This window comes from Salvelinus alpinus, chromosome 6 (genome assembly GCF_045679555.1).
Source record: "Salvelinus alpinus chromosome 6, SLU_Salpinus.1, whole genome shotgun sequence".
NCBI lineage: Eukaryota > Metazoa > Chordata > Actinopteri > Salmoniformes > Salmonidae > Salvelinus > Salvelinus alpinus.
The window spans coordinates 66,749,440-66,768,283 of NC_092091.1; the positions used below are offsets into that span (position 1 = coordinate 66,749,440).

The window sequence follows — 18,844 nt, forward strand, 5'->3', positions numbered from 1 at the left end:
CCAAGAAGTCTGTGTGCATCCCAAAAGTCACCCTATCCCCTACAGTGTACAGGGCTCTGGTCAAAAGTGGTGCCCTATACAGGGAATAGGGTGCCATCCTATGGGTCAGGAACTTCTCCCTAAGCAAATATCCTTTCCAGCCATTTTGGGGTTGGGAAGATGTTGGGGCCCGTCTTTTCGGCCTGTTTTCCATAAATATACGCACGAGAGCGAGGGTAAAAGTATTCAACAACGTACCTCCTGTAGCTGCGGTTCCTTCTTCTTTGCTGACATGTTCAAAAGCTTTTCCAAGGAGCTGTAGTACTTCTCAGTTTCCTTCTCATACTTCTTCCTTTCCGCCTTAAAAGGGCATAGTATAGAGGAACAGAACGAGAAAGAGCATGGTAAGAGAGCGAGATAAGAGAAGTGAGCAGGACAAACATCGTAATATTGCATTAGTTTCACTGACCAAAGGAATGTTCAGAACATGATATAAAGAGGTACACATTACAATTTCAATTAAGGGAGTTGGAACTCTCTAGACAGGCATTTTGATAAAAGATACTGTCTAATACCCTTTTCACATTATCGTGCCGACCAAAAACGTACTTATCTGGCTCTGATATTTTCATTTCACATTCCTCTTTCCAGCATGGTTTCTGCAATTATGGTGCATGCACAACCAGGCCAGGGCAGTACAGCTTGGTTCGGCTCAGGGTTGTGAAAAGGGTATTACTTTATAGCTGTGTTCAGAGCACACAGGATTTTGCGTGTATGAGATCATTAACAAGCAGACTGAATTAAGCAGTGTCATGGCATATGATAAGAGTACCTTCGCTGAGCCCAGTTGCTCTTTTCGGAACTTCTCCAGCGGTTTCATTAGCGTTTCTGTAATATTCTTCATCTAAGAGAGCAAGAGATAAGACATGACCATATTAGGACATATTCCACAAAAGTGTTTCATTTATTTCACAGGTACAGTGTTAGGCTGGACTTACACTCCACTAGGCATTCTCTGTAGAGGCGCCACAAGCTCAGCATGGAGATTTCAGTGCATGCCAAAATGTCTAACTTTACGGAAGCATCAGTGACGTATTGTCAAGAGGACCGCTCGAGTGTAAACCCAGCCTAAGAGGCGGCAGGTAGCCAAGCGAAAAAGGACAAATAAGCACCCTCCGATTTGACCGTTGACATAACATTCCAATGGAAAGCCAAAGGTCACAATACTTGCAGTGGGTTAATGACAGCATAAAGTCAGTGAAAATTGCCTGTTGTATAACTTTTTACAAGCATCCACAACACATTCAAGTACACTAGTCCCAGTCACATGACAGCTGGAAATCAACGGCCCTGTCCTATTGATCACTCGCCCTGCCAAATCTCCCTCTGAATCCTACCTTCCTCCGTCTCTGCTAAAGGTCCTGCTGCTGGGGGTCATGTCCATGTAAAAGGAACCATGAGCACCAACATGTGACGCTCAAAGGAGCATGTCAAATTTGGTGTCAAATCAAAGCTAGAGTTCCATATTTTGTTGTTGTTGAAATCAAGGCATATACTTTTGTCAACCATTTTCCATCCTAAAAATGTTGATTAAGCAAAGGTTTTGATTTTCTTAACTTAGATATACATCAAAACAGTATAATGTTGAATTAAAGACCCCTGGCAACTAATATTAACACTTATATTTTGGAGAAAGAACTCTGCCTTCTGTAAGTTTAAGAAACTTTGCCTTGACTTAATTCCATTACCAGAAACGCACATATCTTTAAGATATTTTCAAATTTCTCTCCCTCATCAGGGAGGATAATGAAAGTTCACAGAAGTCACAAGGTAGACCTATCAATTGTTTATGAAATATGAAGTGATTAAAACTTGAAAATCCATTACCAAATCGGTAACAGAGTTTTTGCAATTGAATTGTCTCAAATGGGAAAACACAGTAGTCACAAAGAGTTGGGTTCAGAAGTTGACAGCACAGTACACAGCAGAGAACACACTATAATGTACACTACTCACAGAACTGTACTATACTGAGGGTAAAACACACTAGGAACACGTTCCTAATATTGAGTTGCACCCTTTTATCACTCAGAACAGCCTCAATTCATTGGGGTATGGACTCTACAAGGTGTCGAAAGCAGTCCAGAGGGCTGCTGGCCTATATTGACTCCAATGCTGCTACAGTTGTATCAAGTTGGCTGGATGTCCTTTGGGTGGTGGACCATTCTTGATACACAAGAAACTGTTGAGCGTCAAAAACCCAGCAGCGTTGCCATTCTTGACACAAACTGGTGCGCCTGTCACCTACTGCCATTTCCAGTTTAAAGGCACTTAAATATTTTGTCTTGTCCATTCACCCTCTGAATGGCACACACACAATCCATGTCTCAAGGCTTAAAAATCCTTCTTTAATCCATCTCCTCCCCTTTATCTACACTAATTGGTCTTTTGACCAATCACATTAGATGGTTTTGCGTCAGAGCTGATCTGATTGGTCAAAAAGACCAATTAATGAAGAAAATGTCAGAATTGGGATGCCTCTCTAAATGCAGCCATAGACGTCTATGATCGGTTCATATTTGGTCTTGTTTGGGGCAGAGCTCATTAAAATAGCCAGGATGTAGAATAATACCCCAAAATGAAAAGGAGGATATTGCATATTTCTACCTTTGTGTACCTAGTTAGGATACATCACCATGAAGAGAATGACATTTATATCCACAATTATGCATTTCTGGGTAGTACAGATCAGGGAGCCATGATTAAATTCCGTTCCCGCAATTCCACTTCACTTAAGGTAGTTCACTAACCACAAGAGATTCTCAAAGTCAATATGTCATAGCTGACATTTTTTTTTTGCAAACATCATTGAATCTTAATTCAGAGCAGCTATTTAAGAGTTTTGGGAAAACGTGGACCCAAACTTTGCCATCTGCACAGTTTTTCCAGTAAATGTGTTTTTGTAAAATGTAAATTGTTAAAAGTAGTTCTTGTGAATAGAGTTGTATGGTTTGTTAAACTTTGAAATCAAGTTTAGCATACATTTTTTGTGAATAATCGGAGTCTCAGCGCAATTCCGTTACCGTGGAATTGCCCTGGGTTGATTCCAGGACATGTCTGAGCCTGCCTGCCCACCCCACAGTCCTCTGCGATGTCATCCCATACTGCTATGCGATGCTGGGGCTGAACCAGGCCCTGGTAGAAACGGTTACATGGCAACGATAGACCCCATCTCTAGCGCAAACACAGTACATAACATACATTGTAAACATTCAGAACATACCCTATTCTGATTGCAAGGGGTCAGGGAAGTAAAACAATAGTATTGAGTGTTTTTTTCAAAATGCCATACAGTATCTGTAGCTAGCTACCATATTTTAAGGGTCGCACACATTGCACCGAAGATTGATCTCCCATTCGTCTACCGATTGTTCAGCGTGCTGTTGCGCGACTCCATGTAAAATCAGTTTGCACTAGGTTCGCAAGTACTCACGGCAGGCAAACACTATTGGCCGAGCTCTTAGAACAAGCCATAGGCTGCATTACAGGAGAATATAAATAACACATTATCTATGTTGTTATGAGTCACCAAGAGACAAGCTATAGCTTAAAACATTGATTCAGCAACACCTACAGTAAATAGAGGTATGGAGGAATAGGGATAATAGAGCCAGGAGCCTTGAGGGATATTATTCTGTGAAACGGAGACACCCATCTGCTGACACACGAACACCGTGACTCAACGAGAGAGGCTGGGTTGGTTGCAAACTGCAGGGTTACCCTAGGCGGCATCCCAAATGGCACTCTATTCCCTATGTAGTGCACTACTGTTGACCAGAGAAGGAATAGGGTGCCATTTAGGACACAGACCAGTCTTTTCTGCATGGGTAGAAAACACTAACAGGCTACATTTACAACACTCAGTTCAGCTGTAACTTCCTCTATACAGTATAGCAGATGTAACTGAACTTTAACATGTGTCACTGTAGTGTACTAGTATAGCACTACACAACAGTGAGTGTTGAATGACTCCATTGACTCTGGTATGTCATGTCTTCTGAGGTTGTGTTTAATGGTTCTGTCCCACCGCCTCCAGAGAGGTGGGGATGGCACAGACAGTGACCCTTGGACAGGTGCAGTGAAGGTGGCTCTGCCTCCTCTCCTCTGGGTCATGTTCATTAAACACCAATCAGAAGAAAACAGACAGCAGGGACTACCCAGGCTTGTCTAATAAGAAACACATTTTCTATTCCAATAAGTTTTGCTATGGTGTCCCCTAATGAATATGACCCTGGTTACAACACAGCGGCATCGCTCAACCTTCCACCCACGAGGAACTGTAATTTACTCACACACGCAGAGCAGACTTTAGTTAGAGGTATTTCCCCTTGCTTTTAAAGCAGGTCTCGACTGGTTAGTGCTTACCATCAGCTCTCTTTGGTCTTCCAGGTTCTTAAGGAAGTTGGAGAACTCCTGCAAGGATTCATCTGCAAGACACAGAACACACACTTTAATAATGTTTACATACAGCTTCACTCATCTCATGTATATACTGTATTCTAGTCAATGCCACTCAGACATTGTTCGTTCTAATATTTATTTCTTAATTCCATTCTTCTACTTTTAGATGCGTGTATTGTTTTTAGATACTACTGCACTGTTGGAGCTAGGAACACAAGCATTTCGCTACACCTGACATAACATCTGCTAAATATGTGTATGTAACCAACAACATTTGACACACACCCCCACAAACAGGAGGCGAGACAAGAGACAGGACACAAACATAAGACCACACACAGAAAGAGAGACATAAGTACTGGTGTTTCCATCTCTAAAGATGCCACGGGTTTGGGAAATTACACATGCAAGCACTTCATTTGGTGGTAGACACAGAACCAAAAACAAAGGTTCCGTCTGATTACGCTGGCAGAACCACCCAGCTGTAGGTCGTAACAGCACCACACTCACCAATACACCTCTCATCGTCGGTCTTCGCATCGCCGATGTACTCAAACTGGAATTCTCCCAAGGACTGGGCAAACTTGCGCTGGGCCAACACAAGCTCTGAAAACAAAAATCAAATCATTTCAAAAACAACCCTATGGATTGATGGGAAGGCCACATCCGTAATCACTTGACGACCATATTTCGACATCAAATGCACTGCTGTCACATGTGCTTCCTATTTACAGGCTTGTATCAATACGTTCTTTTTTTAATTAGTGGATATACTAGCTTGATAGATATTAATCACATTTGAGTTGGACCAAAGCACAAATATGTCAAGACTGAAATAAAAAAACAGAAGTCATTTATTCAAGGCCTGGCTGACATGCAGGCAGTAAGGCACCTACTGTAACCTAGTGGTTAACCCACTCTGCATACATCCTGTTGCCTCTGCTGTCAGACTGAAGCATCCTGTCCCTGTATAGGTTATAAAGAGACGATGCCTACTGGTCCATTGATGGTGACAGGTGTATACATTTGAGCAATACATTAAGCATATGTCCCTATAGAAATTAGCCTATATAGGCCTGGTTTAACTATGGGGGTGTGGTGGGTATTGGCCCAAGGGTTTATAATGAGCCAACTGATTTACAAACATACATATTAGCCTACATAGGCTAACCTTTACGCTTGACCTGCTTGTTGTGTAAGAAAACCGTAATAATATTTATTTTTTAGGATAATAGTTTAGGCCATACGCTAGAGGAGATGGGCTAAACAACAACTGAACCACATTCGGATGTAGCCTAGCCTGGAACCCACACAGTGCACCATAGTGAACTTCGGGGCGTTCGTTTTCCAGGCATGTTGAGCCCGCTCTGTTTTCTAAACAGTGTAGACAGATATTCCCAGCGGTGTGGATCTCGGACTGATGACAGTCCCATAAGGACAGCATGGGAGAATGCAGCAGGGTAATTTTAAGACTGGAGCTATGACTGGTATCCAGAGGAGCAGTATCATTAGCTTTGGCAGCTGGCTGGGGCTCTTTGGGGAGGATCAGCTGGGAGATTTGAATACAGGGGCTCTCAGATTCACACTGACAATGGAGGTAGGAAGCCTGTGTTTATATTCTAACAGTTATATTACCAGCAGGTTAGCATTTTTTGTCATGACCCGGAAGTCAGCCACAACTGACGACCGAAGTGAGCTCGCAAGCGCCCCGTTGGCTACAAGGAGTCACTAGAGCGAACCCCAGGCTGTAGTGGCACCTCAGCACAGCGATGTAGTGCCTTCGACTGCTGCGCCACTAGAGAGGGCCCTTTTACATTAGCAAATTTGGACTTTGCAGCTGGCCTAAGTGGAAATCGCTCAGTTCTGCCTCCAGGACAAGACTCTTGACACTAACATTTTTTTTTTTAAAGTCAACCTGCATATTGCCATGAGTCAGTGTCTGGAGTATCTTCCGCAAACACAGTATTCACTCAATACTGGGGCCTATTGATTACGTTAACATCTACAAATGATTGTAAGTCAATCTTTGAACAGAAGTTGAGAATTGCCACATTAAACAAGTCACAGCCTATCACCCTCATAACAGTTTGCTCCCCTGGCTTTCTCTTATATCTTTTACAAAACGTGGGCCATGTCAACAAATTCCTCTACAGCCATAAACCTGCCAATTAAGCGGCTCGCTAACACCCACAACCACCCCAAGAAAATATAACATTGTCAACACTCATACATGCGGATAATAACAACGAGACCCAAAGCTTAATCATGTGACTTCAGCACAATGACTGGCATAAAGTGCCTAGCCCTAACCTCTGCCTGACTGACCCCAAGCCTGTATTTGTATCAATCAATAGGGAAGTAAACTCCCCAAACTGATCTCAGAGCTGTGTGGACCTTAGACAAGGAAATTGATGTAGGCTGGCTAACCCACTGTATGATTGGGCTTGTTCAAAAAAAAAATTTAAACTGCTGACTGACCAACAAATTTTGCATCATAACTAGCATACACATATGTAGATCAGTCAGGTAGTCAATTTACCCACAATGCAGCATGGATTTGATACTCTTGAACACAGCCACATTCTGAAACCCCACCTACTCAGTTTTGACATGTGTAAATACATTTTTACACATTTGGAAACCATTTATGTAGTGCTAAGACCTTGGTACGTTTGTTGTCCAAGTTACTACAGGAAACACGGTTGCTTTCTGCACTCTGCAGCAGCATTGTTTACGAGCGCTTGCTCTTTGAGTTTGGCCTGCTTTAAAATAGCACCTGCAGGAAGCTAGCTTCTTTCCTTTAAAAAACAAAAAAACTAAAACTGGTGAGGTTATGTAATGGTCGTTCTTAGAAAAGTTCAGTGCTGACGGCCCATTAATATATGCAGAAAGTAAAGTACAAGCCAATGCACTCCTGAGCTGTTATCAAACCATGACAGATTAGCAATAGGCCAGGGATCTTCAAAATTCTTGCCCACGGACCCCCTCCGGGCAAACCAGCGACCCACATTATTTGTTAGCAATTTTTTTTTATCATGTCATCTTATCAATATCAGGTGAATGATAATGGCAAGGAGAAGTAATTAACATTTTAGTAGATAGTTTCATTATTTTGACGTGCCTCCATTATAACTAGAAGAGTTAACAGCCTAATAGCTAGAAGGGTAACTCCAAACACATTTTTGCTAAGAGCTGCTGTTTAAACAAAGGCTAGCCATGTGTTGGCAAAAATGTATGTCCAATTTAGGAAAGCTTACCAGCAGCCAGTGGCACTTGCCACACTGGTAGCCAATCTGCGGGTGCTTATTCAAAGCCTATGTCATACTCCAGCAAGTGTAATTTCCTCAATATTAGGAGTTGAGAAATAAAGTTGACATTAGAAAGATGATATTCTCCTCTTCTGTACCACAGGTATATAATAAAACAATACATTATGTTGTTGCTAGCTACACTCAAAAGATATTGAAATAAAAAAAATGCCACTTATATTAACAGACCCCTGCAGTACCCCCGGTTGAATAGGGACACGGAACTATAGTTTTCCTTCGCAGAAAATACATTAGCGGAACACATTCGGCAGAAAAAAAAAAAAAGCTATTTTCATCAGATGACAGTTGTGCAAAGCTATTTGGCTGGCAGCCACAAGTAAATGAGCTTATAATGAAGGTATTTAGTTCAACTATGCATGGGTATTATATTTCTAATGTTTATCATAGAAAGAATGTAGCCAGCTACATTTCCTGATGTTTTGCTTAAATTTCTTTCATTTTACCAGAGAAAAGTAGGCTGGCTACATCGAGAAAAGTACAGGAGAAAAGTAGCTACACAGTCAGAGCGCCATCTGCTGATAGAATGTCCGTTTGTGAATTCTTATCCGAGTGGAAAGTACAACTGGAGCATGAAATGAGTCTGATGCCGAGCAGAAATATATTTTATTTTAACTATGTAACTTGGTAAATAAAAAAAGATATCTTATTTACAATGACGGCCAAACCCTAACAACGCTGGGCCAATAGGGCAGCGCACAACGGGACTCCTAGTCACGGCCGGTTGTGATATAGCCTGGAATCGAACCAGGGTCTGTAGTGACACTTCTAGCACTGAGATGCAGTGCCGTAGACCGCTGTGCCACTCGGGAACCCAATAAAAAGCATTTAACATACGTGTTTACAAAACGCAGCAAGATACTTATGCGTTCTCATTTTTTTTCTGGCATAAAAACACAGAATTCTGCATAAACGCGGCCACAAAATTTTACTCGCTAGTTCATCTTTGTAAGTGGCTCAATTAATAAGGTGACAGGGCATCAGTGTTGGCTTTCTGACATGTTTGAGAAGTCAAAGCCCTTTGGATGGATTATTTGTACAGCTACAAAAGCTGAAGAACATAGGCACATCCAGGTACTTACTGCAGGTGCTGGAGTTGTAGGCAAACGCATGGAAAACAGAAAGGACATCAGGAAGCACTGGTACATTGATACTGACCCACAACTGAAACCCATTTTTAAATATGTGGTCTGACTTACATAGGGAAAGCCTATAGAAGCCTTAAGACACGGCTCAGTGAGCACCGCAGCAATATACGGACAGTGAGGCTAAATTAAAAAAAATTCTGGTTGCTGCTCATTTTGTACAAGCTGGACATCCTATTAGTTCTCTGAAATACATTGAATAGAAATGGTCAAGATGTCATGCTGGGGAGGGGACATTGAGAAGAAACTTCTTCAAAGGGAATCTTTCTGGATCCACAGTACCAACACGGTCTCATGGCCTTAACGAGGAGCTTGACTTGAAACCGTTTTTAAGTGTCAATGTCTAAATTGTGTTTTATTTTATCCTAATTTATTATTGTGTTTGTATATTACTGTAAATATTGGTCACATTCCCTGTGTATGATCATATATTTTGATAGTTTTGCAATATTAACATTCAATGCATGTTATACATTTTCTTTATTAGACAATATTGGAGTGTATGAATGACATTTAAGATTAGATCTCATATGCTTCTGTAGCTTTTCGATATGAAATTCTTGATATGGCCGAACCCTAATTTCCACTGAACATTACAAAAAAACGCATTTACTTTAACAGTGCAGATGCAAAGTTTGCAACTACATGCATTTTTTAAAGAGTTTCAGTGGAAATTGACAAGTAATCCTTGTGCAGAGTTGTACAGTTAATTTTGCAATTACTGGTTTTTGTTTGACAAATTTTAAAGTGAAAAATCTCAGGGAAAAAAAGCCCAAGTCAATTATCTCACCTAGACTGACGTAATTAAAATCCTTAGAGTCGTCTCAAGTTGGACCCAATCCATGCCTTGCTTTGGACAACAGACACTTAAGTAGAGAAACATAATGGGATGGTTAGGCCTACTCATAAGCACCTAGACACAAGCCTGCTATGCCAAAAATGGTCCTCTAATTCCCTTACTGGTGGTGTTCATGCCAGTGTTTAACCACTGATGTGGGGTCAGGAGGAATGTGACAGACATCCCAAAATACTGCCTCTATGATGGAGTAATAATCAATCACAGCCCATCTTGGGGTGGGTGACTACAACTAGGCTAAATTACACAGGGAGGGGGAGAGACCACTTCGCACACAAACACATGATTGCATGTAAAGCCGCAGCAGTGTGCTTCCTTCCTCAGATGGGCTGACTGATAGGCTCAACGAGAGCTCTGACCACAGATTTTTGCAGCCTTGTTTGTGCCTAACTACTAACACACCAGGGCACAGGTTGAGCATCTGCTGCAGACAAAACCCACCAACCAAGAAAGACACTTCAACACTGAGAGGATCAAATCTCAAAAGTTACAATTCGTTAAGATTAAATAAACAAATAAGCTAAATAACAGGTTCAGCAGCCGATTTTATCTGGAGGCTCCTTGTTTGTCTCCTGTACACAGTGAACATCGCCTTCTACACAGACTAACAAGTCGATCATCCAGTAGACCCAGTGATGTACATATGAACTGTGCTAGTAAAGTATGGGTTAATAGCCTCGATGCAGTGTTGTCAAAACAGAGGTATGGCCAGGCCAACAAGTCAGACAGGTCATTATTTTGTTAGCAAACATACCCTGCTGAACATAGCAATTAGCTTTCTAGCAACTGTGGAACTCTGGAGTGAGTCCAAACCACTTAGAAGGATCCAGACCTCTGAATATGGCCAGTCCTTCCTCTCTCTCATTGAGCAGAATTACCACCTTGTAATCAGGTTCCCACTGATTAGTTTGACCAGTTTTCATCCTTAGTCACTCCCAGCTCCCACCGAGGGCATTCCATCCAGATAGCCTAACTAACCTGTTGCTAGACCAGTCTGCCAGTGCCACAGCGGGCATCAGTGCTGTGGCTGTCTGTTGCACAGGATGATCCAGATTCACAACAAGCAACAGAGCCAGTGTTTGTCTCAGCCCCAGGGATATATGAAGAGATATTCTACCTAACAGAGCCAGTGTCCAATTACCTTTTGACATATGCAATAGACACACCTCATTAACATGGTATTGCTACAGTATATCTGTTTTGTTAGCCAACATTATGTGCTCCTCGAGGTACTTTAGCTCCGGTTGGCTAGCTCAACTGGCTTAGGCTAAATGTCAACGCCATGGTGATGCGGTTTTAAACGAGCGCTTCATTTGTGCAACCTGAAGCAAATCAAACACTAGGACACCATGTGAAGCCTCCCATCTGTATGTGGCAGCCCTTACCAGATAACAGGCCTAGGCGTAAACAGCGGCGGAGTCTCTCCTACAAATCTGGAGGTTTCCCTCTATTGTGTAAAAACTGCATTCTGGATACAGTTGAACCTTTCCTCCCCAACACCTTTAACTAATGTAGGAAAACATGTTGACAACATGCCACGACAACGTAAGTTAATGTCTCCACAGCTTACACTATCTGGAGAAGTCAGGGCGCCATTTTGTTACAGCAGTGTCACAGCAGCAGTGAGAAATCACTTGATTCAGTGTTAAATTCATTTATTGACGTCACTGGGAGAAATCTGAATTTGTGGTTGGGAAGACAGCTCATGGTTATGACAGAATAGGCTAACGTAATATGATGCCCAAGCATTGAACACATTCCTTTAAACTTTGTCTTCTTTCTGCCGCTCTGACACTGAAGGCTAACTAACAGAATACATGGTTTGGTGGGGGAAGACAGCCCTTGGCCATTATAGGCTATAGGATAATGTGATATGACATCCCAAAGAAGTGTATGCTTCCCCATGCAAGCATTCCTTTAAAAAAGGTTCAAAGGACAGCCGTAAAAAAATGATGCATTCTTTAACAGATAAGTACTCAGCTGAGCAGAGGAAGACACTGTGGAGGGAGCTAGACATGAGCCAAGTGGGCCACACTGAATTCTAGATATGATAATGATCAAGTTCTACTATCATGACATAAAGTATAGTATGGCACAAAGGGCGTAGTGTGGATGGATGTACTTCAGATATCCCTGGGCTTAAAAATGGCCACTTGGTCAGCCAACTGGTTTCTCACACTTTTCAGACCTGTTCCTTTCCATTCCATGTGGACTGTTCCATGCGGACTGTTCCATGAAAGTCCCGTTTCCTCTCCGCTTTCTCTGGTGACGGGGGAGGGTTCAAGGACATGGTACACAGTTGACAGTAAGAGAATGCACATGGGAGGGTGATGTCATTGGAATTCAACAGTTCAGTTGACATTGGCTTGATTAGCCCCATGTGTGGTGTGTCCTCACCTTGACTCCGTCCCATTGATTCTTACTCTGGTTACAGCTACAGTGGTGTCACTGACTGAATCATTCCCTCCGTTCATATTCCTCTTTCCCTCCCAGAAGGGTGTGGGTACTAGCAGAGACAGGAAGAAAGCAGCTAGCTCAACCATTACATAACACCCTTCACCATAGCATTCTTACATCATTTGTAGTACTCGAAATGGTGGAAAAACAAACCTGGCAACCGCATATGTTTGGTGGTATCACGGGGTGTATAACTTCAAGACAATTGCACAGAGCAGCTGCCGGCACACATCAATGAGATATCATCAGCGGAGCAACAACAAATGTGACAGGCAAGAGGTCTGTATTTATTCGATCCCAGAGATAACTTATCCTACAGTGACAGAACAAATACCAAAACACCCGAACTTCCACCTAAGGAAAATACATCTTGTCCCTGGTCCTAGCCATGCTGCCTTTTAAAAAGGCAAGCCGTTTCAGAAAAACTAGCAAATAATTTCAGTTAAACTGGGAACTGTCGACTTCCAGCCCCACCACTTGTCCGTGTAAAAACCAGAGACCCTGCTTGGCTGTGTGAGTCATGATGCCACGACCTTCCATTAAATCTGATATTGTGAGCCAAGTTCTAACAGGAAAAACATGAAGGGGCCAAGCGATGTGACAAACACTTGTTGCCGTGTGTGTCTATTAAGCCAGGTGGGGACAATGGAGTGCTACAGCTCTGGGAGTGTATTGCGTCACCTCCTAGCCAGGGTTCCCTCTTTGTTTACATTAAAACCAGGAGGTGCTCTAGTCTACAGTACAGCAGAACTGACCTATCAGCATCCAGCCTGGAGCGAAAGACAACTGAAGTACAAATGGTGGGACATTTTAAATGTTTGTTGCTGGCCTCGGTCAGATACAGCCTAGTCTAGAAGATCAAAGGCCGGGTACTCTTTAAAGGCTGCGCTGTTCAAATCTAGGTGTAGTCGTCAAGAGAACACAGAAATTGCCCTACACTTTATAAGGACTAGACCCGACTCTACAAAGTGGAAGAGATATGTTCAAAGAGGCTCTACTGTAGCTTAAGTGCTGTGGAATATAACAAAGTGCTATGGATGCATGTTTGTGTTCACACAGAGCTGGGCAGTATACCGTATTTTACGATCTACCAGTATTGATGCACGGACCGATTTGAGTTTTTACTTTACCTTCTATAAACGGTATTTGAATGTTAGGTCTGTTAAATGTGATACGCCATGTGTAACATACATTTTTATTGTTCACTTTGCTACTCGAGTCATCCCCCTCCACTCCCTCTATGCCACTTCCCACAGACCTAGCCCTGCCGTCACTCAAGGAGCGCATGTTGTTCCTTGACCACGAGACACTTGTGTTCAGTCTGTATGGTCAATGCAGCACATGCAATGTTGATAGCGATACCGTTTTCACAAGCGTTCTATAAAATTACACTATTAGTTTCTTACATCTGCAAACAGCTAGGTTGTCTATTCTTAGCAAATTAGGCCTAAATTGTGTTCGTCACTAATGCTAAATCGCTAGTTAGCTGGCTACTGAGTCAGAGCAAATGTAATTGGCTATATAGCCTGATAATACCAGTGATGGCATAGACCTAAATCAGCATGTTTGTGCAACAGTATCTTCTAAATCAAAGAGGAATATGCAAAACAAGAATATGTTAGCTACATGAAGTAAGAGAAAACATACAATGTAGCCAAAGCTTACAGGAAACACTTATTAAGTTCCTACCCTGTCACTCCTTCCTAGCATTTGAATTCGTTGTCATCTCAAACACTGTATTCAAAGTGCCCACTATTACATTCTAACTATAGAATAGTCATTCTATTTCAGTGATTCCAACAGTTTATCTAATTCTCAAGTCAAATCGCAATTGCAACATTTGGTGAAAAATAAGTCCTAGATCTGCACATATCGTGCAGCCCTACGTGGCAGTGTGGAAATTCTCTCAATTGAGCAGTGGTGTAAAGTACTTGTCATTTTTTTTGGCATCTGTACTTTACCATTTAACAACTTTTACTTCACTACATGTCTAAAGAAAATAATGTACTGTTTACGCCATACATTTCCCCTGACGCCTAAAAGTACTTGTTACATTTTGAATGCTTAGCAGGACAAGAAAATTGTCCAATTCACACACTTATCAAGAGAACATCGCTGGTCATCTGCTGCCTCTGGTCTGGAGGACTCACTAAACACAAATGCTTTGTTTGTAAATTATGTCACTGTTGGAGTGTGCCCCTGGCTATCCATAAATTTAAAAAAAGAAAGAATGGTGCCATCTGGTTTGCTTAATATAAGGAATTTGACATTTAAAATTAAAGTACATTTAAGTACACACTAAAGTACATTTGATCAATTACATTTACTTTTGATAATTAAATATATTTAAAAACAAATACTTTGACTTTTACTCAAGTAGTATTTTACTCTGACTTTCACTTGAGTCATTTTCTATTAACATACATTTACTCAAGTATGACAATTGGGTACTTTTTCTACCACTACAATGGAGTGCAGGAAATTATAAAATAAATTTGTTTTGGTTGAAGTTGAATTGAACAGTATAAAACAAATCAGAATGGAGAAAGACTGAATGTATGCGATGCCACCCTAGGATCACTCACTACTCATGAAGCAAATGTATAACTTGTATTATTCAACAACTAAAAATAACGTGATGTAATATTCCGGCCATATCACCCAGCCCTACACTTAATAAACATTCAGCAGCATAATCCCGACTGCGTATTCATGCTTCATTCAACCCCACAGCGCACTGAAACCGGTTACACATGTTTGTGCTGGACCTTCAGTACCACACTAGTGTACAACATGTTGCTCATGACGTGATGGTTTTCCCTCAGAGCAGCAGAGTTAATATAACCACACCAACCAATCCAGTTCCAGTCCGGACACAAACACCCTGTAAAGTCCCATAGTGAATTCAATGAAGCCATGACAAGCTACAAGCTAGTAGGACTAATATGCGTTTTTACGCATCCTTTGAAAGTTTCCTGGATTGCTAATGCGACTCACTCCATGCACAGCTGTTCTGAAGGAGGAGTGGCAAACATAAGCAGCCTAGTGAAACTGGGGAGGGTGGTGGCGAAGCTGAAAAATAGCTCAGTGCATCTTAAGTGTTTAAGTGACCTAACCTCAGACTGTAGCAGGGCGGGTGAATCATTAATACATTTGCCTCACAGACATAGTAGATGTATTCATGATATTTTGCAAAGCTGAATTTCCTGAGACAGTATTCCCAAGTAAGCTAGCTTTTGGATACTGTAATGGTTGGCCCACTGTGTAGCTGCAGCCTAATCAAACTACTGTACTTTCTAAACTCTACCAACTTAAAAATAACTATCCACTAGTCTAGTCCTTGTAGTAGACAGAGTAAAGCCCAACTCCTTTACCCTTTTGGGTAGAAAGTATCAAAACAATAGCAACTAGAACAGCCAAAGCAAACACAAATCTTACTTCACTGATACATTAAAATACCTGTTTGGATCAGATGTTTTTCTGTAGAAGAGTCATTGACATTTAGTTGTAAATTATCAACAAAGTGCACGCTGTGTTCATTGTGAGCACTTTGTTATGATTACTACAGAGGGGTATACTACAAACAGGATCGAGGAGTTAACCAGCTTATCTGATGTGCCACTTGGGTCTGCCGTTCTCAGCAGGCAGAGCTAGAGAGCGGCTGGGCCCAGGGCCTCACGGGCCAATGAACTGTTTACACGGCCATGCCTTTCCCAAACCTTCCTGTTCCACTCGCCCATCTTTCCAGTCAGAAGCCACACTCTGCTCTACTCCACTCCGTTCCACTCACAGGCACAACCCTTTTCCTCTCTGGAGGCCACCCTCGTTCCCCCTCTCTAGTTTGTTTAGAGTTCAGTCCCCCCCCCCGTCAATCTTCCATGGTATTACCCTTCATGACAACAGCAGCATTACCCCATTTCTACCCTCAGGGTTCTTCAACATCAAAACATGTCAAAAAAACAACAAAAAAAGTCAGTAGAGTAATTTATCTAGAAATTCCAGGAGCTCCTTGGGAGTTACTTTTGTCTCCCAGCCCCTGTACATCCAATAGACAACTACGACAGGATCTTCATCTGAGAACTCTAGCTTTCACTCTGACTGGTCAAACTAGTTGCATCGGCTGAGTGAGAATTCCCTGTCCTTGTGTCCACAATTCTAGACCTCTGCTTTTTTTTTTATGCGAGAGGCTTCAAGCGGATATGGCCCATCTGGTTTTACCCTGAAGGTAACCTTCAGAGTCAGGCATTTGAAACACTGGTTTTAATCAATTCATTAAAAAAAGGTAGAGGAGTTCAGAGCCCCCCAAGGGAAGGAGGGTGGAGCCTTCAGCAAACTGAAACACCTGCAAAATGAAAGGACTCCTGAGTATCAAACCCAGGTAAAGTACTCTGGTATCAGTTTCATAAAAGAACCTCGTGTTTCGTTTAGAACGGCACTAGACGGATGGAAAAAGTTCCTCCTGCATGACATCACGTCTGTGTTAATGTGATTTTAATGAAAGATTGTGATGTGGCTCTTTGGCGGAATCAGTAATACGATTATAGGGGAGCGAGCCTGAGCAGCTTGCCAGACCGAATCATGGCCGTACACTCACTCTGGCCTGCCTGCCAACACCCAGCAAAAGCTGCAAAACCTCTTGGCTTGTTGATTTTTACAGGGGAAATTATGTGGGGGAAGGAAAAGACAAAACATCTTAATTTGTGAGTGGTCATCAGTTGACCAGAGGAAGTCAAGCTGTTGCCATGGTGGACTGAACACAGCCCGCCCATCACATCACCACAAACTGATTGCCTGGTTTAGTGTCACATGACAGCTTGATACTTCCTTCCTCAATGTCCTCATCTTAAAAAAAAAAAAGAGGAATATGAGGTAGGGCTGGGCGATATGGTGTAAAAATCATAACTAATGGGCGATTCATGATATACAGTAAGGCCTGCCCAACCCTCTTCCTGGATATCTACCGTCCTGTGGGTTCAGTCCAACCTTAATTTAACACACCTGATTCTACTAATTAGCTGCTCAACAAGATCTTAACTAGCCGAATCAGTTATGCTAAATTAGGGTTGGACTGAACCTACAGGACAGTAGATCTCCAGGAAGAGGGTTGGGCACCCCTGCACTAAGTGTACAAAACATTAGGAACACCTTCCTAATATTGAGTTGTACCCCCTTTTGCCCTCAGAACAGCCTCAAAATGCATTCCACAGGGATGCTGGCCCATGTTGACGCCAATGCTTCCCACAGTTGTCAAGTTGGCTGGATGTCCTTTGGGTGGGGGACCATTGACACACGGGAAACTGTTGAGCATGAAAAACCCAGCAGAGTTGCAGTTCTTGACACTCAAACCGGTGCGCCTGGCACCTACTACCATACCCCTTTCAAAAGGCACTTATATTTGTCTTGCCCATTCACCCGCTGAATGGCACACATACACAATCCATGCCTCAAAAATCCTTATTTAAACAGGTATCCTCCCGTTCATTTACACTGATTGAAGTGGATTTAACAAGTGACATCAATAAAATAAAGTCTATTTTCCATGACACTCAGTGTAGATCTTGATATTTTCAAAGTTATGGGCGATTCACAATATATATATTATTTTTTTTGAACTCCAAGTAAGCTTTGATGCACAATTAATGCTCAATGCACTGCATTTCAAACAGCCTGGGATAATCTATGCATTTAGGGTTTGTTAAATTATACTTAGGCAAATTATAAGCCTTCAACCTTAAGACCCACTAATAATTACATTATTTTATAAAAATAGTTTAAAGTGCTTTTTGCAATAATCACTGCTCTGGTTCTCAAGTTTCTATGAAAATGCCCTTTGTTACTAAATTTACCAGAACCATACACAACCACCAATGACCAACTTCTGGTAGCAGCCATTATAAAATATGAACACATCTCAAAACATAAGCCCACCTGCTAGTGCAGGGGTAGGCAACCCTGTTCCTGGAGTGCCACAGGTACTGACAGATTTTGTTCCAACTAGGCACCACACCTGACCAGAGGTGGAAAAGTGCTCAATTGTCATAGTTGAGTGAAAGTGAAAACAGCTATACATCAAATGTATAGCTTTTGATACAATTTCCTTTATAATTTTATTTTTACAGCCAGGGGCACACGCCAACATAAATGCTTCCTTTGTAAATTGTTTAAATGAGTCCACCAGATTAGAGGAAGTAGGGATGACCAGAGACGTTCTCTTGATAAGTGTGTGAATTGGACCTTTTTCCCTGTCCTGCTAAGCATTCAAATTGTAACTAGTACTTTTGTGTCGGGAAAATGTATGGTGTAAAAAGTGAATCATTTTCTTTAGGAATGTAGTCAAAAATATAAAATACCCCCAAAAACGTCTTAAGTAGTACTTAAAATAATTTTTACTTAAGTACTTTACACCACTGCACCTGACCAAATTGATCAGTTCAGCGATTGTCTAAATTCAACCCACCTGGTCTTCCAGGTTAGTTAAATCAAAAACATGAAGTGTCTGCAGCACTCCAGGACCAGGGTTGCCTACCCCTGTGCTAGTGAGTAGCCAGCTAATCTTTATATTTAAAGTCTTGCCAACTTGGATCTATTTGTTTGCTAACAAGGTATAACTGTTATGAATA

The 18,844-nt window shown here is 41.8% G+C and overlaps 1 protein-coding gene across 2 annotated transcripts in view; it reads right to left on the bottom strand.

The window, feature by feature from the left end:
- Positions 1-18,844, bottom strand: part of arhgap10 (Rho GTPase activating protein 10) — a 63,788-nt gene that overhangs the window by 38,620 nt on the left and 6,324 nt on the right. For both annotated transcript variants that reach the window (XM_071407469.1, XM_071407468.1), the window contains exons 2-5: positions 4,951-5,046; positions 4,405-4,466; positions 812-883; positions 238-339 (exon numbers count right to left, since the gene is read on the bottom strand). In XM_071407469.1, the coding sequence (XP_071263570.1) occupies positions 238-339; positions 812-883; positions 4,405-4,466; positions 4,951-5,046 (332 nt within the window). The remainder of the gene's footprint in view (positions 1-237; positions 340-811; positions 884-4,404; positions 4,467-4,950; positions 5,047-18,844) is intronic.